Source organism: Etheostoma cragini, chromosome 13 (genome assembly GCF_013103735.1).
Source record: "Etheostoma cragini isolate CJK2018 chromosome 13, CSU_Ecrag_1.0, whole genome shotgun sequence".
Lineage (NCBI taxonomy): Eukaryota > Metazoa > Chordata > Actinopteri > Perciformes > Percidae > Etheostoma > Etheostoma cragini.
This window is the reverse complement of record NC_048419.1, coordinates 3,338,207-3,362,827: the sequence shown is the minus strand read 5'-3', so window position 1 is coordinate 3,362,827 and position 24,621 is coordinate 3,338,207. Positions and strand designations below refer to the sequence as shown.

The window sequence follows — 24,621 nt, the reverse complement described above, 5'->3', positions numbered from 1 at the left end:
ATCTTCATTTGCAGAAATGACCAGGTTACAGAAAGGACCAACTGAGAGGTTACCATACCGTTTCTGTATCTAAAGATGCAACCGTGAAGGAAGTGATTTGAAAGAGGAGCATTGTATTTACTGTGCAATGAAAAAATTGTATAAACACTAAAGCTAACATAATGTTGATTGTGGTGTATCATCTAGCTCAAACTGTTTTAAACTAGCCTACTGCAACTGTTTTAAACTACTGCAACTATGTTATCATGGTGTTTTGAGATGAGTAAACAATAGGGGATAATGTTAAGAAATCCCAAACACAGTAATACGTTGGGAAAAGATAAATATTAAGGAGCCGAGGACAAAAGCTCACTAGAGCAATGTAAACACTAAGGGCAGAAACACACTTCACACTGTAGCCGCTAAGCACTGTGAAGTGGAGCTATTTTCAATTTGGGACCAATTATTATCCAATGTCATCCAATCACTCCGGCCACACCAGCTGCGATCATGCGGCCACAACGGCATGCATGCTACAGCGTTTGTTTTTGGCGTCTTCTATATTTCTCCCGCAATCTGCGTGTCAATGTGTCAAGCCAGGCAGGTAATCACATCCAGGAATGCCACAGTGCACCTGGAAACGTGTTACACACTTCAACCAGAAATGTAATTCTTTACCACATGGACCCCAGCTGATAGTGTTTCAGTATACTCAAAAACATAGATGCATACTGTAACGCATACTGTAATAAGTTTTAGGAAAATGATTAATATTTTTGACTTATTGATGTATTCTATAAAATTGCACACATGTGCATCATTCCGCATGGTGCATGCAAGATAATCGCTGTATTGACAGCCTGGGGTGCAACTTTTCTGATAATTTGTCTAATAGAATGACACGCAGTCCCTGCGGTTTGAAACAACATTGACTGATATGCAGTACAATGAAATAACATAAATGCAAAGCTAAACTTACCCTTCGGGTCAGCATATCTGGCTGACACACAGCATAAAACAAGGAAATTTGGCATAGAACATCTCACCGTGACAAAGAATATTATATGATGTGGATGTAACTTTTGATTTGTAATGTTTTCTATTCAGAAATAAATAGACTGTTCTATAATAATAATTTCTTCGGTGATCTCTTAAACCTGCTATCACCAGGCCGTTTCGGAGTATTGTTTGTTGATGATTCCTGTTTAGAGTAGCCTGAAAAAGAGTAAAGTATGGCTTTAACAGCCTGAAATAGATTTCAAATATAGCTTTACTTGGACATTTTAGCCTTAAATCCTACATCAGAATGGTCTGATAATACCTGAGTGACACAGTGGATATGCGTTGTCTCACCCAGAGTTAGAGTAAAGCTGGCTTAACAGGAGGATTCCATTTTAGACTAGCCTAAAATGGAGTAAAATATGGCTTTAACTGACAACCTGATAAACATGTCAAATATAGCTTTACTTGGACATTAAAGCCCTTATTTTAAAATCCTTAATCAGAATGGTCCGATGTTACCTGAGTGACACACTGGATATGTGTAGGCCACTTACCCAGAATTGTAATAAAGCTGGCTTAACAGGAGGATTCGGTTTTAAAATTGAATTGAACTAAATTGAATTTAATTGACTTGAATGGAATTCTCTGATGTGCCCCCGTGTCATAGTTAGGGCGCAAAAAGGACTGGGTTGAGAGACATTTGAGAGCCAACGGCTGAATCCTATTTCTCCATCTTACCCCTACCCTTCACCCCTTTCCCCTTACCCCTAGCCCTCGAACCTTGAACCAAGTGGTAAGGGCTAGGGGTGACTAATACCCACATGAAATGGGACACCACTTGGTTACATCACCATACAGTATTGGTCACAAACTTCCAAGATGCCATCTTTGTCTAGGTTAATTGTGTGGGTTTGACAACAGTGTCATATGCATTTACATATTTTATAGTAATTTTATGTTCACTTTGGAAGCAGATGTTCTTATCTGTGTAGTAGGCCTACCAAGGTCTGTTTGCAAAACGTATACATACGTTTTGCAAACAGACCTTGGTAGGTACAGAAACAGATGTACACACCTTGTGTGTACACATGTGTACACACAAGGTGTGTACATCTGTTTCAGTTATCACCGTTATGAATGTCATTGATGTTCAGAAAAACATTTTGGTAACAAAAATCTGTCTTTATTGCCCAATAAATTAAACACAACAGGCAAAAACATTACATAAATTATATATGATATTACAGAACCATTATCAACTATTAACAACAACCATAACACACATAAAAAACCACCCAAATGTGTAAAACTAAAAAGTCTTCCACCTTTACGTCTCCCCCATAGACTGTATATTTATTAATATGAATAGTAACGGTCTGTGGTCTCCCCTAGGATCCGCGCCGTGTTTTTCTTCATGCCTTCCAGCGTAAAGCCCCGAACGTCACCCTCCCTCTCCCCCTCCCCTTAGCAACAGAGGCAACATGGCGGCGTCCAGTACCGCGGAGCATTCTCCAGAGATATCGACGCCGTTAAAGATACCCAAAACCGAGGTGCCATCCCCCGAGTCGGAAGATTTGAGTGACAGTAATCAATATCATTCCAATCCCTCGACACCCAACCGCTTCTCGCCTTTGAACGTGGGCTCAGGGACGGCAGGCCGGACGGCGGCCTCATCCTCCTCCAACAGCTTCACGGCTTGCCGAGGGATGTCGTGGACCCCTTCGGAGACAAACGCCCTCATTGCGGTGTGGGGCAACGAGAGGCTGACGGAGGCGAGGATGCAGCAGCTGGAGGTCGCAGGCACCGTCTTCTCCGGTAAGGCCCCCGGCCCTGCCATGTACGAGCGGGTGTCCAGAGCCCTGTCGGAGCTGGGATATGAGAGGACCCCGTCCCAGTGCAGGGAGAGGATGAAGGTAAATAATATGGCTATAATGAGGACAACTAACGTTACATGTCCGTCCTCCATCACCAGGAGCTCTGCAGCTGTTTTGAGACCGAGCTGGATCTGGGGCTTAATGTTCCACATGTAGGGCAAGGAGAGGAAATCAGTCACAGGTTGTTGACCTGGCATCCAGCTAGAACCTGGGATAGAAATTAGCACCAGCCATCATCTAAATGCTGGGAAAATATGCAAATGTATGCTGGGTGTCACTCACAAGCCCCCCCCCCCCCCCCCCCCCCCCCCCCCCCCCCCCCCCCCCCCAAAAAAAAGTGAATTTCCAACCCTGGTTAGAACACACTGATACCAGTGGTGTACAGCCCATTATGTAGAATCAAGTAATCCCACGTGATAGTGGAGATATTTCTTATGTATGATCTTGCATGACATCTGAATCTCATCTATGAAGTCTCCTCATACCAATACCAAATACAGTGGCTTGAGAAAATGTACACACACGTACTCATTTGTAAATGAGAATTGGTTCTCAAACAGTTTACCTGGAAAAATAAAGGTTAAATAAAAAAAATAAAAAAAACACACCCATGCTTTTTGATTTAAGAAAGTTGATTAAAAAGAGGAATACAAAAATTGATCTTAATGCCTGAATTCAAAAAATGTAGGAAAATTCCAAATTTAAATATAAATAAATTAAATTAAATATACTATATATAAATACACACCCTCCTATATTAAATTCTCATAGAGGCAGGCACATTTTAGTTTTTCTTTGTGTAGTTTAATATGTCCTTATGTAGCCTGTATGATGGTTTATTATGAGTATGCTGTGTTAAATTTGTCCTAACTGTGTTTGTTGTAATGGCAGTACCATTAATTCAATTCAGAGTCCCATTCTGAGCAGAGGATTAGTTAAAACACGTCTATTGGGGATTTTTCTCAAAGTCAGTTGTTTTCTGAGCCTCTCTCTTTTTTATTGATTATTATTAATATTGTTAAACACATCATAGACCTTGATGCAACTTCCACTTTTCATTTGTTTCCAATCAAATTCCTGTGTGCAGGAAGTGCAGCTAAACAGAGCGGAGCTTGGTGATATGGAGAAACTCAAAAATCATGATATTTTTAACCAAATACACCGTTATCGATATTGCGACAATATGCAGGGTTGACGTCTGGTGCATTCACAAAATATTTACACAATGAGAGTTTTAATAAATAATCAGTAATATGATTATAATGACTAAGTGGGTAAGGTAAAATAATAGAACAGCTAGGACAGTCTGGTAGATTCAGAAAAGTACATCACATACTTGGATGCAGCCTTTAAAACCAGGAGAAGACACGTGTGTCCTGTTACGATATCAACAATCTAAGACAATATCTAGTCTCACATATTGATATAATTGATGTATTGCCCAGCCCTACAGATTATACAAGACTAGATTCTAGCTTTGTCACGTTTCTAGTTTCACAGTAAAAGCTCTCCACTGTCTTTACATTGATGTGTAGGCTATTACGTAGCACTTACAAGAAGTGCTGAATAAGAGCAGCTGCATTTCTACTAGTTACAGTAGTATTAAGTCTTAAATGTGGATCATTGATGATCAGCCCATACGCTTTCTGCTTAATAAGGTCAGTCTCGGGGTCGATGCCTATACCAATGCACGGGATTAGAGCCCGACCGAAAAAGGATTTTGGAAACCGATACAAATATTTGGTGATTTAAAAATCTGATATTCCTATATATCGGCCAACAAAACAGATTTTCCCTAACATTAGTTACTTGTAGTAATTTATGAGTTCTCACACACAACCTCAATACACTGAAAATAATAATATTGACTTATGTTGTTAATGATGCCTGAAATGTTTTAAACTTCTTTTGTCATTTTGTCTTTTTAATTGTTGGAGCTTGTATTGCAGGACAAATTGCCATGCCGACGGACAATAAAGTGTTATCTTATCATTAGGGGTGTGCAAAAACAAAAAGATTTACATTCACGAATCAAGCTGTACCGATTTTAAAATCGATTCATGAAATTTTAAAAAATCAATTTCAAATGGTTTATTTTTTCATTTAATTTTTTCATTTTGTAATGGCGTTTATACTATGACATGGGAAAAGTAACTACATTTACATACTGTGAATGTTTTTTTTGAGAATCATTTTGGAATCAAATTGTCAGCCGAAAATTTGAAATTGCAACATTTGCTGAATCTTATCATACCTTGTTATCTAATGTCTCCTGTGTGAGTCACTGTACTGGAGAGCGGCCCCAACAAAGTTGTTAGTTAGCAGTAACCATGTCTGAGTGAATACTTCATTTATCCTCCCGCCACATACAGACGCTGCGGCGCTGCTACAGCCGCGTGAAGGAGCACGGCATCGGCAAACGGAAGAGCAGCTACACTATAGAGCAGCTGGAGAAGGTGTTTGGTCAGGGCGGCTGGGACTCCCAGAGTTGTGCCCCGGTGCTGATCAACAGCAGCGGGCTGTACCAGGAGATGGAGTCTGATGGCAGCACCCTGGAAGACTTCTCCCAGGAGGACTGGTGCAACCAGGTGCTGGACTCAGCCTTCCAGGAGGGAGACATGGAGACTGGTGAGTGTCTTTGCAAAGAGTGGACAGATGGCAATAAAAGACACGGAAATAATGTAACTAACTAGCTGTTTGTCTTCTCTTTAGAAGAAACCCAGGTGCCTAAAAACAGAAGTCTACAGATTCAAATAGAGCTGACAGAACAAATCCAGTAAGTGAAATAGAACAAGGGCTGAATTCACTTTGTCTTTGTAAATTGAATACGTTTGATATAAAGCCTTGTGTTGTAAGTTGTGAATTTGCCTAATCTTTACAAATTACTATTAGAAAGATACCACTGAAATTAGTCTCACATTACACCCCCCTCCTGCCCTTCTTCCTTAGTCCATGTACACAGAATGGAACAAAGATGATCTTAGCTTAGGATGTTTATATGAAATGGGTTAGACTTAAGAAATTCTCAAACCAGTATCCATGTGCAGTGCTGTCTGTCAGAATGTCTTTTTTGATACTTCCACAGGGGGGCGGTGGAAGGTCGATTCCGGTCATTCTTAGCCCTGTTATTTTCTTTTATTCTGCAGTACTGTCAGCAGCGAGACAAATGAAACCAATCGGTGCTGCCTACACCGAGTAGCACCGAAATTACCAGTGCCTTTCCATGTGCAGTTATTCCTTCCAAGTGAACACAGTGAATCTGATTGCAGTAGATGTGACAGAAAGGCCTAAAAGTTGTGTTAAGAACATGTTTTAAACTTGCCCTGTTTAAGCCTGTAGGGTGCAAAATCTTGCAGGAGGATAACTCTGTGTAGACTGCACAAATTGTGCTCATTTGTCTGGTTACTGACTGTACTTCACATTTAAAAAAAGAAAAAAACAGAGCTACATGTTGAAATCGACCAGAATTCTCCTTTAAGGAATCTCCACGTCACGTCAATAAGTCAAAAATAAAAAATGTAGCCCCTATATTCTGAACCCAAAGCATTACAAGAGACCATTTGATAGTTCCTCTTTTTTACATGAGCTAATATGACTTCTGTGGAATAACTGATGCATAACTTAGACTGTTATAAAGACTTCCTCCCACTGTACTGTGTGAAGCCAACATCATCCCATTGTGCCATTCTGAAATCTTGGAGCCAGAGTCTGTGCAGTAGTGATCGGGCGGGGGAGCCACGGGATCAAAGTCCTGCCCAATCGCATGTCAATCATCTCTCAGTCATGATGTTTCACTAGTGTTTTGTCCCATAGTGCTAAACATAGAACCAAATGTAATTGGTATTTGAAAGGATATTTATTTTAGAATAAGGCAAAACATAACAAAGCTTTCAGACTGAAAAATGGGCCGATGGTTGCTATGGAAACCAAAAGCAGAATATAACAAAAAGAGAGCCTCAAAAGGAAGACATTTACTACAACTATATACGTTCAGCAAAACTCTTCTCTTCTCTAAATACTTCGTATAAGACAATACTCCCAGCACCCCTGATCCTAACACAAACCTGTTACATCGCCACACCGATCAGCTTCCTCCTCCAGGAACTGGGCGGGACCTCCGTTATCTATCCAATCCGGAACACGGGATGGCACAGCCGGCTTTGCATCTCACACATCACTCAAATTAAACAGACATCTGGGTGCCGACGTCAGGCGTAACACTAGCCAATAAAACCAAAGTTATTCTTAGACAAACACCTTAAGAACTACCTAAAATGAGAGAAACCATCATTGGGAAATAGATATTTGACCTGTACTTCAATCTTTTTGGTTTCCCATCTGCTTGTATAAAGGGGGTGAGGCTTATGACCTCTACTGCAGCCAGCCACCATGGTGCCGATCCAGTTGTTTTAGCTTCACTTATACATTCCATGCATTGACCCCTGATGCAAAAAGGAAAAGGTAACCGACATATTTTAAGCCACAGTAGCTCCCATAGCCAAGCTGACAAGGTGGTATTTATTTTGTCTGACAGGTCACTGCTTGTTTAGCGCTTTATAAAATGGGAAAACTTGTTTTCATTACTGCATTATTATTATGTATCTGGGGTTCTCTGCAGAAAAAGGGACATGATGCAGACTGTGACGCGTATCCTTGAGTCGGTGCAACTGCAATGGGAGCCCTTCCAGACATGGACTGAGTTCTCCCGGCTGCACCTCTCCAACAAACTGGCCATCTTTGGCGTGGGCTACAACACGCGCTGGCGCGAGGACGTGCGCTACCACTACGCCGAAATCAGCTCGCAGGTGCCGCTGGGCAAGAGGCTCCGCGAGTACTTCAACCCCGAGAAGCCAGAGGGCCGCATCATCATGACCAAAGTTCAGAAGATGAACTGGAAGAACGTCTACTACAAGTTCTTGGACATTACCATCAGTGAGGCGCGCTGCCTGGAGCTGCACATGGAGGTGGACTGGATCCCTGTGTCCCAGTCCAGGGCAGCCAGCGGCAGCAAGGGCACATCCCACTACCTCCTCCCTGGGAACATCCCCAAGGCGTATGGACTCTACGCTATTGGCTACGAGGCAGTGTCCTCCTTTCACGACGCGGATCACTTCTTTCCCCAGGGGGATGGTGAAGACCACAGTTCACTTCAGTGCTCAGAGAACGGGGAACAGAGTCAGGCTGATGGAGAAGGGGCAGAGAGATGTGACAGGACTGGGGCTAAAGTCACGTACTGCTACCTAGGCATAGCTGAGGACAGGACCATACAGCAGGGTCTCTTCCAGCACTTCCAGGGCTACGGCAAACACCACGTCCACCACGGGGTACCCTCGGCCATCACGCGTTTCCTGCAGGAGAACTGCCACGGCAACGTCACACATGTCCAGAATGGGGATGGAGGTGAGGACTCATCTCAGCGATTTGCTATTTACATAAAATACATTGAGGTGGAGCTGGACTTCCTCTCAGCAGGCTCCCTGTTGGAGTGCCTCGAAACTGCTGCAGGTTATTCCTTGAAATACAACAACAAAGAAGCGTCGTAACTACACTCACAGCGTTTCAGATTTGTATCGACTAAAGATATAATTAACAAGTCTTACAGCCCGCAAGGCAACCTGAAAGGTGACCAATTCTGTCTGTTATAAAGCATGGATGTGTGCAAGAGTCTGGCATATTTTTGCAGCCTTTTCAGCTCCATTGAACTGCTTTTTATTTTATTTATTTTTTATTTGACTCTTAAGTCTTAAAAGATTGACAGTGCACAATATGGTAACTGTATTGTCTAAAAACATGGGAGCATAGCTTAAGTATTACAGAGCTGCAACATCCAAGAAGTATACTTATTTATTATTTTAGGCTGATGTGCACTATAAAGGTTTCTGCTGCTTGTTTAGTGTAGATAAATATTGCCTCATCAGGGAACGTTGGTTGGCAAGATGACTACTGCAGTGTGCATCTGTCTACCTCAGTAGGATGTAGCGAACAAGGCAGCAAGGGGACCATAGCGTGTATTTATTTTAAAACTGCCTTTGCTGGGACTGTTGTGGTCTGGACCTTGAATTCAGAAAGCATCAAATAGAGTAACGGCTAGTTCATGCCTTATGTTCTGAAAGTCTAACACTGCTGCAGCTAGGAATGTTTCCATGCAAATTAGGGAGAAAAAGCAAGGAATTGGTAATGACCAATGTGGATTTGGGGTGGGGGGGAATCTATACAGCATAGTACCGCGATATTTTCCATGGCAATACTGTATTAATACACAGGAGCCACGTATCGATCAGTTTGGCTGCTTGACAATCCCATTTTGCAGCCATAAAATTGAATTGATATGAACAAACTGAGATGTATCTTTTTAGATAAAACAGTTGTTGACAAAATTTCCTTTTGGGGACATAATTTGAAATTGGGAAAAATCTGAAGTTGGAAAAAAGGTTATAAATACAATATATTGCAGAGTATTGCGATATGTCTAAGATGACAATAATATCGTATCAGGGCATATGTATAGTGATGATATTGTATCGGGAGCCGTCTGCTGATTCCCAACCCTAATGTGGATATTAGTTTACTACAGCAGTGGAAACACTTGGTGCACAAGCCCAACTGGCCGGTTGGGCGTGGCTTCCACTCTTTCAATTCAGACCAATAAGTGACAACATTCCCCATTATAACGACCTCTAGCACCAGCTCTGTGCAGCAGGGAAACCTAATACAGCATGTATTAACACTGATGTAAATCCTACAGACACCGCTTACCATGGCTGAATCCGAATGGATAATGTTCTTTAGTGTGTTTGCAACACTTACAAGCTGTACAGATCATTGCATATGACAGCATCTCCTCCACTGGCATCAGCTGAGAGAGATTCCGTGTCTTAGCTGCCGCCTGCAGGTTGTGGCTACTGCCAATAAAACCAAATGGAGGGCATCTTGTTATCTGTTCAGTCTTCTTGCTGATGTTTTTGGATGGTGTTTTATAGCTCTAATGCACATTCAGTTCTGGGGCTGGGTAGCGCGCATGATTTTCCCAATCTATCAAAATGTGAAGACATTTTCAGATATCAATTAGTGAGCAACATTTCAGTTACAGTACCAGTTTTGCAATTCACAGAGATCTTCTGCTGTAAATTGTAAGAGTATAAAGTAACCCTCAGATATTATTTATAATGCACCAGGTAAGTTGACTCAAAAAAGAGGGCTAATTCACCACATGCATGGTGGAAAGGCATAAATTAATGGATGGATTTGGGGATTTTGTTTAGCAATATTGGTTCCCTCCCAAAAATGATCAAAGGTAATTGGGGAATCGACCATTTTAACCCAGCCCTGTTCAAATGCTTGACCTAGTTTTGGGGTCTTTAAGGTTTTGCTCCTGCACAAGCTGCATCTGTTACACAACATTAAATGTTGTCTTTGCTATAGATATTCAGAAATGCTGTCAGATCACAGGCATTGTACATTTACTCCTTTTGTGTTTGTTGTGCCATGGTATCAGCCAAAATGACAAATCCCTAATATCACACAGGAGTGTGTAGAAGTATACAGTAAGCCTGTATTGGTAAGTATCTATTGGCAGGCCCGTACTTTGGAGAATCTCTAGCTGCAGCTTTAGGGATTGTGGGAATCAGTAGAGCAACATGACAGAAGCTGTGGCGATGAGTTACCAGCACCTCCCACATACACTTATTTTAAAGGCACCATTCTTTCAGATAAAACACAATCATGCTTATGGGTAGGATTGGGCATCGCTTTGATTTTAAGCACTTTGATCCCAATCCCTTCAATTTCGGTTCTTATTGATCCTCAATGGCGTTGATTCAATGGTGGTTTACAATCTTACCGGGATTTTATTCAGCTTAAAATAAAGCCCCAATCTTGGGCGCCGCTTAGCATGCTCCATGGCTGCAACACAACAAGGGCATGCTGGAAGTACAGTGGTGGTTTTCCACGGAAACCATGGACGTTAAATTTGGAACTGACGATTTGATTCCAAACCAAATTCTTCCAAACGATTCCAAGTTCAAAGCTGTTCTCGATGCCCCCAGTCCTACTGTTGAGTGTTGACAAAGAGTATAGAAGTGTATAGTATAGAAGAGTATAATAGAACGTTGTGTTGGGTTCAGTCCAAGATGGAGAAGCTTCAACGTTCCATTGCAACTGACAGCGAACAACACACCCATGATCCAGCTGCAGCTCTGCCATCTTGGACTGAACACACACAACAATCTATTGAGTTTCACCTCTTGTTACTTGGATATTCGTTGGTGTTGATCTACGACTTAAGATGCAGGTGTTAACTCATCCTTGACCAATAATTCAATTTTTTCTGAACATGATTCCTGAGGTTATGTGCAATGTGCCAGGAAAGGACTGTGTAGAGAAGAGTCAAACCGTGGACAAGTCAATATTGAATCTATGTATAGGACCTTATATATCTATAATATATATATATTTAAAAAAAAAAAATGTTTTTGAGCATTTCAGCTTTTGCAATCTTGCCATGTTCATTTGTATGGGTAAACCGTATATAAAGATAAATATGAAATTTTCTATTTTATTGGTTGACACCATGTCTTGTATGTGATTGTTTTTGAGTCACCGTCTCGTATGTTTACATGTTTGGAAAAACCAATAAATGGGGCACTCACTGTCATTTGCCACACAGTGAAAACAGGCTTGTGTTTGTTTGTTTGAGCTCACATGTGGCCTTTTTTTAGTGCTGCTTTATTTACACATGAATAATGTCATCCACATCAATCTATTTTAGATTTTCTTCCATTTTTCTTTGAATATGGATAGATGCTAAGACATAGATTGTGCAACAAATCTTCATGGTAGAGCATTCATAGCTATTGCTAGTTTCCGATGCCTGTCAGCTTTGCTTTTAGAAAATCTGCTTTATTTAAACATAAATTATGCCGTCCTCAATAATCTAATAAACTAAAATGTGTACATTGGACAAAAAAACTGTAGTTGCACAAAACCAACGTCAAGTTCATCAAGTTGACAGACTGTGAGCCTCCAATGTTGGGAGGGAAAAAAAAGCCTACGCCCTCCACAGGATAACGTTTTGTAGAAATAACTTATTCTGAATGGGTGGACCATTAATTATTGTGTGATTTTTAGTAGATGTAGTTGCTTTAGCTGAATGAGTGTGCTGAGACCTGGAAGATGTAATTCAACCATGTGGCCAGGAGATGGCCATAGATAGCTATTGCTTAAACTCCCCACATGCTTGAGTGGAATTTCAATTTCTTGTCACTGTGAAATTGAATCTTTGGCTTTGAAAGCCATTGATGTAAAAGTTAATTTATAAAGAAAAAAACAAGTTGACAGATGTGGAGGGCTAACTTATAATTCAAAGGGGCCACTGAGCTTTTAGGAAATAGCCGTGGGAACTGGAACACATCTTTTAGACGTCCAAAAACAGTTTCATAAGACCTTAACTTGTACAAATATGTGGCATTTTAAAACTTATTTTAGATGTTACACAGTTTATTCACTCAGACACCAAAACAAAGAGAGAGACATTTGTTATACTTCCCTTTTGTTATGAATCAAATGTCTGGCTCAGTCAGTTAGTTAATAATTAATATTGCACTGTGTCATTCCCTGTTTTAATTATATTCTAGGTGCTGAATATTTCTGACTCAATGACATTAATTGCACATGCATAATGTAAAAAGGCATTACATTACACCTTGTTGTTGTATATGTAATATACTTGTTTGCTCTGGGTCACAATAATGTGTTTTTATTTTGCCAAATGTACATTTTAACATCATTAGTTTTGGCATCATAGATCAAACTTATACTGTGCTGTTGTATGTGAGTTATATGAATGACTTGTTTTCTATTGCCGACTGTAGAGATGAAATATGAAAATATGAAGCTAAATCAAAGCCAGACTAGTCTCGCATTGCCAGACCCTCCTCCACAACGCAGCGCAGGAAGGTCTGGTGAGTCCACACAGCATTCTGGGATGTTCTGGTTTATTGGCATTTCTTCAAACCAATCACAACCGGCTTGGGCGGACAGATCGATGGTTCCGCTGCAAAATAGTCTCAGGAAGGGACTTGGTTTGGTGGAATGTGTGTTCCTTCAAAAGTAGTTTTAGTCTTGCAAAAGAAAACTCAGATTGGACAGATAGTCTAGCTATCTGTCTGGATTTAGCCTGCAGAGATCTGAGGAGCAGTTAACCATAGTCCATGGCCCCGGAAACTAGGGGTACGGAGGGTGCTGCAGCACCCCCTAGCAAAAGAACAAACAACTACAACCACAATTAAAAAAAACAAAAAAACATTTATTTTTAATAAATTGATTATTAATATAACTATAATCCCTGTCATTAGCAATTAAATATAAGACATTTGGTAAGTAAGAGGTAAACACATAAATTGATTAGAACGAATCTGCTGATTTTGCCAAGAGTGAGGCGCGAGGCCTCTGACGCTGATGAGTGAAGAGAGTTGTGGGAACTTTCTCGACGGGTCAACAGTACAGACGTTAGCTAGCTATGGCAAAAAATACATTTTTGGATTTCTTTATAAATCAACCACAGGCTAAAAAGCCTAAAACATCAGAGGCAGAAAACTCAGCAGCTGTAACCGAAAGAAGTAGCAGCACCTCTCCACCTCCACACTCCCAAAGCGACCTGCTAGCCCCAGGCCACCAGGCAGCTAGCTAGCTAATGTAGTTACAAGCTAGCAGCACCGGGGCAGCCGCGGAGGGAACCGTCAACTCAGTGCTGCAGCCTCGGTCACACTTTTCCTGGTAGACGTTTTGGAGATGAGGATTTTTTGTGTTATAACTGAAGCACAAGGTAAGAATGCTGGTTTATTAAGATGCTGCCGCCGTGCAGTAAATTGGCATCAAATGTTTAGTAACAGTTCAACTGAAAGTTTATACGAATTATTGGAGATAATTGTGTTTTTTACACGCGTTTAAAGCCGTCCTATTGGAAAACCAGAAAGAGGTCGCACCTATATTTTTAATTATCCTACCGTATTGTTACAAAATGATTAGGCCCTGTTAAGAACTGTTGATATACGGTCCAATATCTTGCCTTAAGTTAGCTATTGCCGTGCTACAAAAACTTAAGGCTGCATTTCTCTAATTCAATGTTTGAGTCAGGACTGACTGGCTTGCTCCAGTTTCATTTGATTTAATATAACTCAGTGATGTGTTTAGTGGCTCTGTTTTTTAACTTGCAGTGGGCCTATTCTGTGCCATTGTCTCTGCCGTGTTCCTATACCCTGCGTTACCCGTGCCTAGTTGGTTCTGTCTTGTATTATGTGGACTTTATTCTTGTTTTATTTGCTTTTGGAGCGTGTAGCCTACATGTGTTCCAGTTTTATTATCTATTATTATCTGGTGTTCCCGGGTCAGTCTATAGCAGGCTAATTATTGCCTTGGATAGGCTATGTATAATGAATAGAATCTCTATACAGTTCAATAAATTGTGATGGATACAGTTAGGTGTGTGGTGGTTGACTTTGGCTGAAAACTTAACTCCGCAAATTTGTCAGCACCCCCAATTCAAAATATGTTCCCGCGGCTCTGTCATAGTCCTCAGAAATCCACCGGAGGTTAGAACACAGAGAAAGAGGAAGGTGTGGGACATCTGGCCTAAAATGAGGGACATCACGCAGAATTCAAAATGATACGTCAACTAAAGAAAGCCTGATCAAAGTGTCTTCCACTGCATCCTGTGTATCTATATGGTTTGTCCAGAAGGAGGACAGGCCTTTGATCAGTAAGCCTGTATCTGCTCATTAAACCAGTATTAGTACAGTATCTAGGGCATTGATGATAACTTCCATATAAGCCAGTAATACGTAGATTTAACAGACATTGTAGAGTAATCTGAGATAATCTGATCATGAAAACAATGGATTCACACATTGTAGTCCGGATGGAGTGATACAGGTGACATGTGAACCCTAAGTGAAATCCCACTGCACTTGAGCTCTACTCTCCTCAGCCTGTAGGGAGTGCCACTCTGGATTCCCAAAAAGCAAACACTCTTAAACATGGTGGCTCGTGTTATACTTGAGACCTTGGCTTCTTCTTCCTGGATGTCAATGCAGTAATTGTTCCTCATTGTTGGATCTCCCGAGGACAGGCCCAAATGTAGGCTAATCTAAAACTTTATCTATACCTGTACATTTTTCAGTGTGTGTGTATATAGTAGTCAAAAACATTTGCAGGAAACTGTTTCTTGTTCCGTATGTTAACTAGCCATAACTACTAAATACCACTTTTTTGGGATGCCTTCAGGTGCAGTATCGAAGTCCGTGGGGAATTGGGTTGGGAATCAGAGGGTCGCTGGTTCAAGTCCCCGGACAAACCAAAGTACTAAGGTGGACTGGTAGATGGAGAGGGGCCAGTTTGGCTACTGGGCACTGTCAAGGTGCTCTTAAGCAAGGCACCAAACCCCCCTCCTACCCCCCTAAACGGCTCAGGGTGCCTGTCTAGCAGCCCCTCATTCTGACTTCTCTACATTAGTGCATGTGAAGGACCTGAGCGTGTGTGTGTATGTATTTTCAGGCAGAGTGAAAAAATATTGTGGGTACAAGTGTAAATTTATATTAATTATTATAAAAAAGCAAGAGAAAAAATGACAGAGAGAAAATGACAAAGAGGGGCTTTTACAAGTTTCTCTTAGGACCGTCAAATAAGTGTCAATCAGATGCATTACAATATCTAAATAAATAAATTAGCATGATCATCATGTGGCAGTTAAAATTAATCTTTTTAATTCATCTAATAACAAAGTTTCCACTTGGAGGGGGCCCAAAAAATGCAGTATGCTTTGTGTTATCTTTCCATTTAATGGTTTATTACATAAAACGGTTCAAAAAGTCGACCATGAGCATGACTCTACAGTGCGCTGCAGACCCTTTGTAGAATATATTTTTAATGTCAAAAATTAAAGTACTATTCCCAAGGTTTCTAATGAATGTTAATGCTCATAATGTGTTTATAAGTGTGTGTGTTTAGACTTCTTTGTGTGTATGTAACTTTGTTGACCAATAAGGTCGCTCTATACAGGCAGAACCAACTGTCTTAACCATCTAATCCATCCAGAGTCTATATACAGTTTGTGCAAATGGAATTGTGCAGAAGAGCATTGTAAAATGTTCCCTTACATTATGTAGAGCAGTGGTCTTCAATTTTTTAAACCAAGGACCCCTTCACTAACAGAGAGAAAGATCAGGGACCCCCTATTGTATAAAGGAGCCCCGGGCCCCCTGTTGAGGATCCCTACTGTAGATGATGTATTGGGATGTTTGGCCTCCAGGTGTCAGGTTTGCTCATCATTTGACCCGACTAGTCAGTTTGGTATAGCAGTCTACAGTCCAGGATCCAGTGATAGCCTCTCGGCCATATACTGAAATGATTTTTGCAGCAAAAATAAAAACCGGCCTGTTTTGACAGCTTTTCCCCTAAATGCTGTTGTAGATTTCAGCCGGAGGCCGAGATGCAATTTTACAACAACATAACAAAATCTAATCCCCATGAGGCTTGGACCCTGCTTCTTTGGATTTAATCGCAGGCATAACCCTTAGTCACCTCTCATAATTGAGCAGTCACCCTGCATTAGCCTCCCCCTTGTTGTTGAGGCACGTGGGCAACCTTAGAAATATGTGATAAAGAGGTCTGACCAACTCGGAAAGCTCAGGTCAGTCCATATTTTTAACATCAGAGGGTGAGCTCACCTTGGGAATTCACGTCAAGCTGAGTCCAGTGTGCTCCTTCTGTGCATTCAGACCCACACCTCTTCACACATGATAGGACGGGAGCTGAGGATCTTCACTGGGAGACTGTGGGGGGGGGGTAGCTTTAGTTGTGTGGATTGGGAAATAGGGTTATTGTTAAAAAAGCTTGAGCCAGGTCATTTGATATTGTCAAATTTGATATTCCAGGCCAAATAGCCTGGTATTACCAAAACGCTGTCTTTGCCCTTCATCTTTTTTAGAGACAAATTCAGCTCATGACATTTGAGTGGTGACACATTTTCTACTCTGTTCAACTTTTTATAGAACTTTGTTATGATGTCATAATCAATTAACTTATTTTTTGTATTTCACGACAAGTATTTGCTCACACGTCCACACATCCTTTCACAAAGAAACATAATTGTTGGTTTATTACTCCTGCTGCAACTATGTTTCACATTGCTTTTCCATTTGTGTGTTTTTCAACCATGGAATCATATTTCTTATCTTACAGAGTTTTGTGTTTGTGGCATTTTGTAAAATAGATTTAGAATTATACATTTTTAAAATAGAGGTAATACCATATGGTCACAAAATGATCATTATACCATCTTATAATTGAACACGAAAAGTAGCTTTGCACCTGCACGTACTGTACAGTAGCTGCGAAAGAGGACAGGTGTACCTGCGTCAAAGTGGCGCGAAATAACCGGATGTCAGTCAGCTTTGCTTTCAAAATAAGAGCGGACTGTCATCCAAAGCAGTCGCCAAAACCGTGTACTTAACTAGAGGGGTTTTATTTTGAATCTCATAGCAGGAACTTGTAATTAATACTCAGGAGAACTTAATGCCAGCAAGGTGGTAGGTAGCCCCCCCTCCCCCGGCTCTGTCTCTGGGTGATAGAGGACGATAACTTGCGGAGTTGGAGCCACTCACTGCCGCTTCGTCGGGAGGGTCCTACAGCCGATGTAGCGGAGAGTCGCGGAGAGCTCCAGCGTCGGAGGTGCTGATTCATTTTCACTTTCTTACCATCTCACTGCAGACTCAGAGCAGAGGACTCGAGCGTCTGTGAGTTAAGACGGCTTCCACCTTTCCTCCCCCCTCCCCAACCCCCCAGCGAAGTGTCCCTCACCTTCCCCGGCTCGCTGAGTCTCCACCGCCGGGAGACTGGAAGGGAAGAGCCCTTGACAGACTGGAAGTTCCGCCTGAGGCAAGACTCCGCTCGCATATAAAGCCGGGTGAAGGACACTCACACACCGACCAGTGGAAACTATATCTGCAGCAACCATGAAGGTCCACACTACTTCCAGGAAACTTACTTTGCTCTCGTTTACCTTTCTGTGGGGGCTCTCAGGTCAGTAAAGAGCTTATTTAACTAATCTATTTAAGTTTGTATTTATGTTTTTTTATACCCATCACATAGGCAAACTACCACTATATCAGACTTTTGATACAATGAAAATAGTGGACGTTGGACTAATGATGGTGATTCAACACACATTTTGGCATTTCCATCCACTACCAGCAAGTTGAAACAGAAGCATATCTTCTGTGAGTGTTTTCAACATGTTTTCCCCATTTGGTATTTCTTTTCCTAATTTATTTAAGTGTGTATTTATGTTTTTTACACACTTCACATAGGTCAACTACCACATATATTATATATTTGATATAATGACAATAGTGGACCTATACTTGGACTAATGATGGTGACATCCACCCAACACACATTTTGGCATTTCCATCCACTACCAGCAAGTTGGATCAGAAGCATATCTTCTAGTGTTTTCAACATGTTTGGCCGATTTTTAGCAAACTGTCAAATAATAATATCTCCACATTCCATTCTAAAATATGTGATGTGTATTTCTCAGATGAATGGCATTGAAACATGATACACCCTCACCGAACAACTTAGAAATTATCAGAAATAACAGAGATGCTCTGTTCCTGGGGGGGTTCTCTCCAGGATGTATGTCAGAGGATGTATGGGCTGGGTCTAAAAGCTTAAACAACCTGTTTGTTTCTCACAGGATTTGAAACAAGTGTGTTACACATGATTATGTCTTCCAGGGGGGAAATAATCCCTTTATAGCTGCTGCAACATTGGCTCAGCCGTCACTCTCTCTAGCAATGTATTAAACTCCTACTTTCACTAGCTGTACAGTGCAAGCAGCCTACTTCCCTCCCTGCCTCTTGAATTTACAAATTGGGGCATGGTGCAGCTGAACGGGCTTTAAAGGAATTAGAAGTTTTAAATGATTCACCAGGTGAAGATATATACAGCGTTATCCAGATGGGAGTGTCATTTTACACTTTTACAAGGAACGATTATAGCCGTTTGTCTTGATTTTTCAAAGATAGCTTATTGATAGTTGTTTTTTTGAGAGAAATGTGTGGCTTATAAAGCCCATGCTTCTGATTTGACAGAATGCCCCAATCCCAAAGTGAGCCCTAAAGACTCACAGACTTAATTAATCTCAGGTGCTAAGTGAGTGGGTGTGTGATGCCACATGGGCTCAGATAGGTAGAAATGGGATTGGGACAGCACTTCACGAGATCACATGTTACCTTGGCGACATTTAATAACAAAAATGTTGCTGACACTTGCCGGTTTGGGTATTTTCCTATTTTGTTGCTTTCCACACGGCCAAGGCCCAGGAGACGGATGGGTGACTCCACATTTATTCAAAATCTTGTTCTACCAGCTGGAAAACTGCTCCGTGCTGTTGTTTAACTTTGTAATTTCCGGATTTCCCTATGGTCTCCGCGGTAAACATCACAACGCTTCGAACTGTGGGTAATTCCCTTTGGTGAAGTCTGAAACAATGCAGACTAACAGAAAGGGCTCGGTGAGTGTGTACTCACACCCTCACGCCCTTTGAAATTCAACATTGGGGCAACACTAAACCCTTACGAATTTCACGAGACATTCCGAGAGACTGTGAGTCCACACTTTGGGATTGGGCCTATAACATCGTTAAAGGTCCAATGTATAGGGATTTCTCCCATCTAGCGTTGAGATCTTATATTGTCATAAACTCTCTCGCACCACGCAGTTCAAAGTACGTATTACAGCTACGGTAGCCTTCACACTACAAAAAGCCGGTCTCTTGCTCTTCTCAATATCATTTTTTTGTTTTTGTCTGGGAAAAGAAGAAGACTTCTGTCCCTGAATTGTGGATTTTGGATATGTGTGATCCTCCACATTTCCTAATTTAACCCTTGTGTTGTCTTCCCGTCAACCATGAACTTGTCCTTCCAGGTCAAAATTGAAAATTAAAATCTTTTTAGATTTTCCGATGTTTTTGTCGCTTTTTCTGATTTATTTAGTAATAATAGGTTTTACACTTATTCTTAGAATTCATGGTCAACAAACCTCATTTATATCAAATTATACATAAGTTTAAGTTAAAAGGCAGAAATTAAGAATTATTTTTGACTAATAGTTAAGATCAGAGGATGTTGAGTGGACCACAAATGGGTATATGTCAAAGTTTAATCCGGATACTGTTAAAAAAAACATTAAATAAAGGAATTCAGATGCTATAAGATTGAATAAAACACCCCAAAAAATTCAATGAAAGTAATCATTCATTTTACCTGAAGAACGTTGTATGGAATCATCCATGTTATTTTTGGGCAATTCGGTTGAAGGAAATCCATATTTCTGATATAAAACACTTTGAAACGGGTCAATTTGACCCAAGGACAACACAAGGGTTAAACTTGCCGGGGCCGGTAGGCGACAATACCCATTAGCAGCATTAGCAGCATTAGCAGCATCTGTGAGTTTATCATGTGACGGTGAAAGGCGAAAGGCAAAACAGTACGTCCTGTGCGTCCCTCACCGGCTAACATATTTCAACATGTTGCATGAAAATGGAGCGTCTTCCCCAGTTCATCCAAGTAAAAATGTGAAATTTCAAGCCAAAAGGAATACTTGAAATTGATGGTGGTGGTAAATATTCATGAAAAAGGACGAGTTCATAATTCACGGGTCATGCATTTTCAAATCCTCATGGTATCATTCCTCTTGTCTTAACCCTCAGCATCAACAGAAACTACTTTTTTAATGGCAGTTTATATAAAATAAAGAGTTTAGAGTATCTGTCAAGATTATGTAGTTTTTTTTTCTTCTGAACAATAAATTCATAAACTTTTGTTTGACTAGTTTATTGCTGAATCCAGCCGCATCACCCGCCCGTGCCGTCACATCCTGCGCCACAGGCCACCACAAGTAAATTCTCAACCTGTAGGAAACACCGTGTGCATGCCTCTAACACTCAGTTTGAACTCAGTCTTCTCCCACTGAGCCGCCTGCTCTCATATGTGAAAACCAGGAGATATCCATTTTAGATAGGGAAAGTCTCTGCATCAGGTGAGTACGTATTAACTCCAACAGACAGGCCTGTGGTGGCTTTCATTTGGCCTGTGAGACATGAAAGCGAGCAGGAGCTTCACATTTTGCCTGAATTTGATCTCAGCTGCCCGAAGCCCGTGGTTGCTTTTCGGCGCTGTTGCCAAAACAATCACATGAGCTGACACGGGCAATCCCAGGCTCACTTGTTACACCCAGAGGGAGCCGTGTTACCTGAGAAATGCCACCATTTTAGCGCACAGACGTGATGACATTTAGAGATGCAAAGATGGATCAATTAGTTGTCTAGTATTAAAGGAAATTACCAACCAACCAACTATTTTGACAAGATCCAGCTTGTTAAATGCTGCGTTCCAGACAACCCGTAACCCGTGTTTTCACAACCTTCTACCTGTGAAAGTGCCCTGGAACGGCAGTCACACACGTAACTTACTAAAGGAGAGCCGGGGCAGTTGAAACACTTTTTAGTTAAACGTAATTTACAAAGTGGTCGTATCACACTGACAGCTAATATTTTGTCATTTGCAAACTACACCTGTCATCTGTCAAATACGGTTTGAACAGAACCGTTGTTTTTGTTGTTGTTTCATCTGTCCCTCCTGGACGGGACAAATGAAACATACAGTTTAAGCCATAGAAACTTCCCACAACTTTAATATTTTACTATATGTCATGGATGATACTTCCAAAAGGTGTTAATTTAGATTGTTGGAGGGTTAAACATCTTTGTAAATGTCTGTTAACAACTCTTGCCGTCATGATGAAGCATGTATGAAGCGGTTATTGAAATATATACTGTGGATGATTCTGCCATTTTTATAGCCATAACAGCACGGTTTTTCCATTCATTTCATGTTTCTATTGTGGAATATGTTGTTTTAGTAGGTTTTTACGTGGGTTAGAGCACTGGATATCCAAATAACGCCCCACAGCCCGTCAGTCTCCATAGGATAATATGGGAAAACTTGACCCCCCCCCTACCTGGCGGGCCCAAATATATTTTCATCTTTCTAAAACTGTTTCTCCATACATAATTTTATAAACAGATATTTGTGCATTTACTTAAAAATCCGTGGGGGGGGGGACAAAAAGCGCTATATATATATATATATATATATATATATATATATATATATATCTTTTTTTACAGCAAACAGCTGTAAAATGGTGCCTACTTTTTTTATTATATTCCGTTTTGTGATATCCAACGCCATCAAATACAATGGATAATAGTTAAAATGTTGATTACCAACAAACGTGGGCTTTAAAGGAATTCCAATCCGGGATTAGTGAGGGACCTGGAGTTTTAGCAGCAGGCTGTGTTGCATTCATTGTCCCAGTACATGGGAACAACACAACCACAGCGGCTGACCTCGCCCTCCACATTGGACTCACCATCAATCGCCCAGCAGGTGTGTCCTGTAAACACGGGGTAGTTAATGATATAGACAGGAAGTGATCATGAATAGCAGCCTGCAGAAACGGGAAAGCCGAGCGCTCCCTGAGTCCCTGATGCAGGCCAGTGCGTTGGAGCAGGAAGTGGGCGAACATCCTCCCAACCATCAACAAAGATAAGAACTCATTTGGTGTTTGAGTCACAAATCACAGCAATAAGCCGACGTCCGAACAAATCAACGAGTGATTGTGGTCATGTAAAGAAAGAAAAATCCAATTCAGAACTCGACTGACTTTGATCTGTTTGAGTCACTCGACTGTAGAGCTGAACAATTCATCGTTTTCAAATCGAGATTGAGATTTGTAAGAATGCAATTAGCTCATTGTGAAGGCTGCGATCAATCAAATGTGCAATATTAAGTTAAATGTTGATAAGAAAAACACTCATTGTCTGGCAGTTCCTATCTATGTTCTTATCCCTACATTAGAGTATAGAGCAGTTTTGATGGTGTCTCATGTTATAATGCTCCATGACATTTTTTACTGTTACACAGTGGATATTGAACTTTAGCTAAACTTAAAAAAAAAGCAAATCAAACTTTGATCCCAATAAAAGGTTCAGGCCTGCTTGACTAAATACTCTGTCTCTGAGAAGAGTTTTGGCCATCTGTGTGTGTGTGTGTGTGTGTACCGCTATTTTTTGAAGGTCCCTGTGGCTTGCAAATGTCACTTAAGAGGTTTTCTAACATTAATATGAGTTCCCCCAGCCATCCTATGGTCCCCCAGTGGTAAAAAATGGCAGGTGTAGGTGTAAACTGAGTCCGGGGTATCCTTCTCTGCCTTTATGGAAATGAAAGGTCAGATGGGCCGATCTGGAATCTGAGATTATGAAGTCATTAATGTATTTCCTGATGCACAAATGCTTCCTTATCCGAACCATTTGGTTTTCTCCTGAAAAGGCCTCATTTACGGCAGTGTCTCTTCGAAGTCCGGATGCTTATGACGATATGGTGATTCTGGGATTAAGATGACAGATTAGGTGATTAAATCATCTGTACAGTAAGTAGGGTTTTATTGGTGGAAGTGTCAGGGAAGCTACAAATTACAAGTAAGATGTAAGTATGTTTGCCAGGGCAATAGTAGAATAATTTGAGCAATTGCATTGACACTTGGTCCCCCCCCCAAAGTGGAACTCTGGACAACCCAAATGTGTAGTACTATTTTTAGATGTTCCCAGCTCCAATAGGATGGACAGTGGGCAGTGGAAACATCTACATTTTTATTTTTATTCTTGGCATTAGGGCTGTGTGTGTTTGTGTGTGTGTGTGTGTGTGTTTGATCTTAAAGCTGGGCCAGTTGTCCATGAACAACGGTGTAAAATCCATGCCTTATCTCTTGACCAACAGTTGTACAATTACTCTTCTATTCTGGACACACCATCTGGCCAAAGAACATCTTCATATGTTTTCCAGGTGGGTCCCACATTGGACTTAACTTATTTAACAAGGTCAATCCGTACAGGCTTCAAAGGCTCCATTGGGATGGGACGAAGGGGGAGAAGAAAGCTGTGCTGCCACTGCTGATTTTCTGTGGCATCTCTCCGTGATTTTAAGAAGGGAATGAGAGGGTTGCGAGCGTTATTTTTAGCTTCATGTATTATTTTAACACCGGGCCAGTTTGGGCCATAGTCCTTCCCCCATTATAATATAGACCTTAAAGCTTGGCATACTGACATACTATATATATATGACAATATGACAACATTGGTTTGTTTCCTGTTCCACTCCCTATTGTTACCCTGGTGACACTTCATCCCAAAATATATTATATGCCCCCTGAGACTGCCGAATAGAGGGCCATGGAATGCAGTTCGCCCAACTTACAACTATAGCCTTATCTCTAATTGCCTATTTCTTAGAATAATACCAAATGGATGTGCGGCAAAGCCCCTTTCCACTTTGAGTCGGGATTACAGTGGTTTGAAGCCTGCCGTTCTCGTACAACTGTCCCCAGCAACTGGTGCAATTTTGATTTGAGGAAGAAGATTGGGGGATTTATTGGTACATGCATAATGACACAGAAATACAACAGTGCACTTTTTCCTCTCTGGTGAGGCAGTTCACTGTCCAAATCAATCAGTCTGTGCAAGTGTGCCCGTGCCTCTTCTAATCCCAAGGATTTAATCTGTGTCCAGGGCCCCAGAGAACAAGAACCTGAATGGAGATTATATTTGTCTCTCTTAGTGGCTTTTAGCATCCCTTTGTGTTCT

At 41.1% G+C, this 24,621-nt stretch overlaps 2 protein-coding genes across 2 annotated transcripts in view; both read left to right on the top strand.

Annotated features, from left to right (window-relative positions):
* The first annotated feature begins 2,413 nt into the window (after positions 1-2,413).
* On the top strand, positions 2,414-11,526 carry LOC117955266 (myb/SANT-like DNA-binding domain-containing protein 2). Its single transcript, XM_034889647.1, has 4 exons — positions 2,414-2,894; positions 5,228-5,483; positions 5,568-5,631; positions 7,474-11,526. The coding sequence occupies exons 1-4, from the start codon at positions 2,463-2,465 to the stop codon at positions 8,396-8,398; spliced, it is 1,677 nt and encodes a 558-aa protein (XP_034745538.1). The 5' UTR covers positions 2,414-2,462; the 3' UTR covers positions 8,399-11,526.
* A 5,953-nt stretch (positions 11,527-17,479) lies between these two features.
* Positions 17,480-24,621, top strand: part of esama (endothelial cell adhesion molecule a) — a 62,994-nt gene continuing 55,852 nt past the window's right edge. Inside the window, exon 1 of the mRNA XM_034889658.1 lies at positions 17,480-17,930. Within this exon, the coding sequence (XP_034745549.1) occupies positions 17,864-17,930 (67 nt within the window). The 5' untranslated portion in view covers positions 17,480-17,863. The remainder of the gene's footprint in view (positions 17,931-24,621) is intronic.

Coding starts and splice junctions, on each gene's coding strand:
- LOC117955266 (XM_034889647.1), top strand. CDS start 2,463: ATGGCGGCGTCCAGTACCGCGGAGCATTCTCCAGAGATATCGACGCCG. Junction 5,484..5,567: donor GGAGGGAGACATGGAGACTG/GTGAGTGTCTTT, acceptor TCTTCTCTTTAG/AAGAAACCCAGGTGCCTAAA. Junction 5,632..7,473: donor GAGCTGACAGAACAAATCCA/GTAAGTGAAATA, acceptor GGTTCTCTGCAG/AAAAAGGGACATGATGCAGA.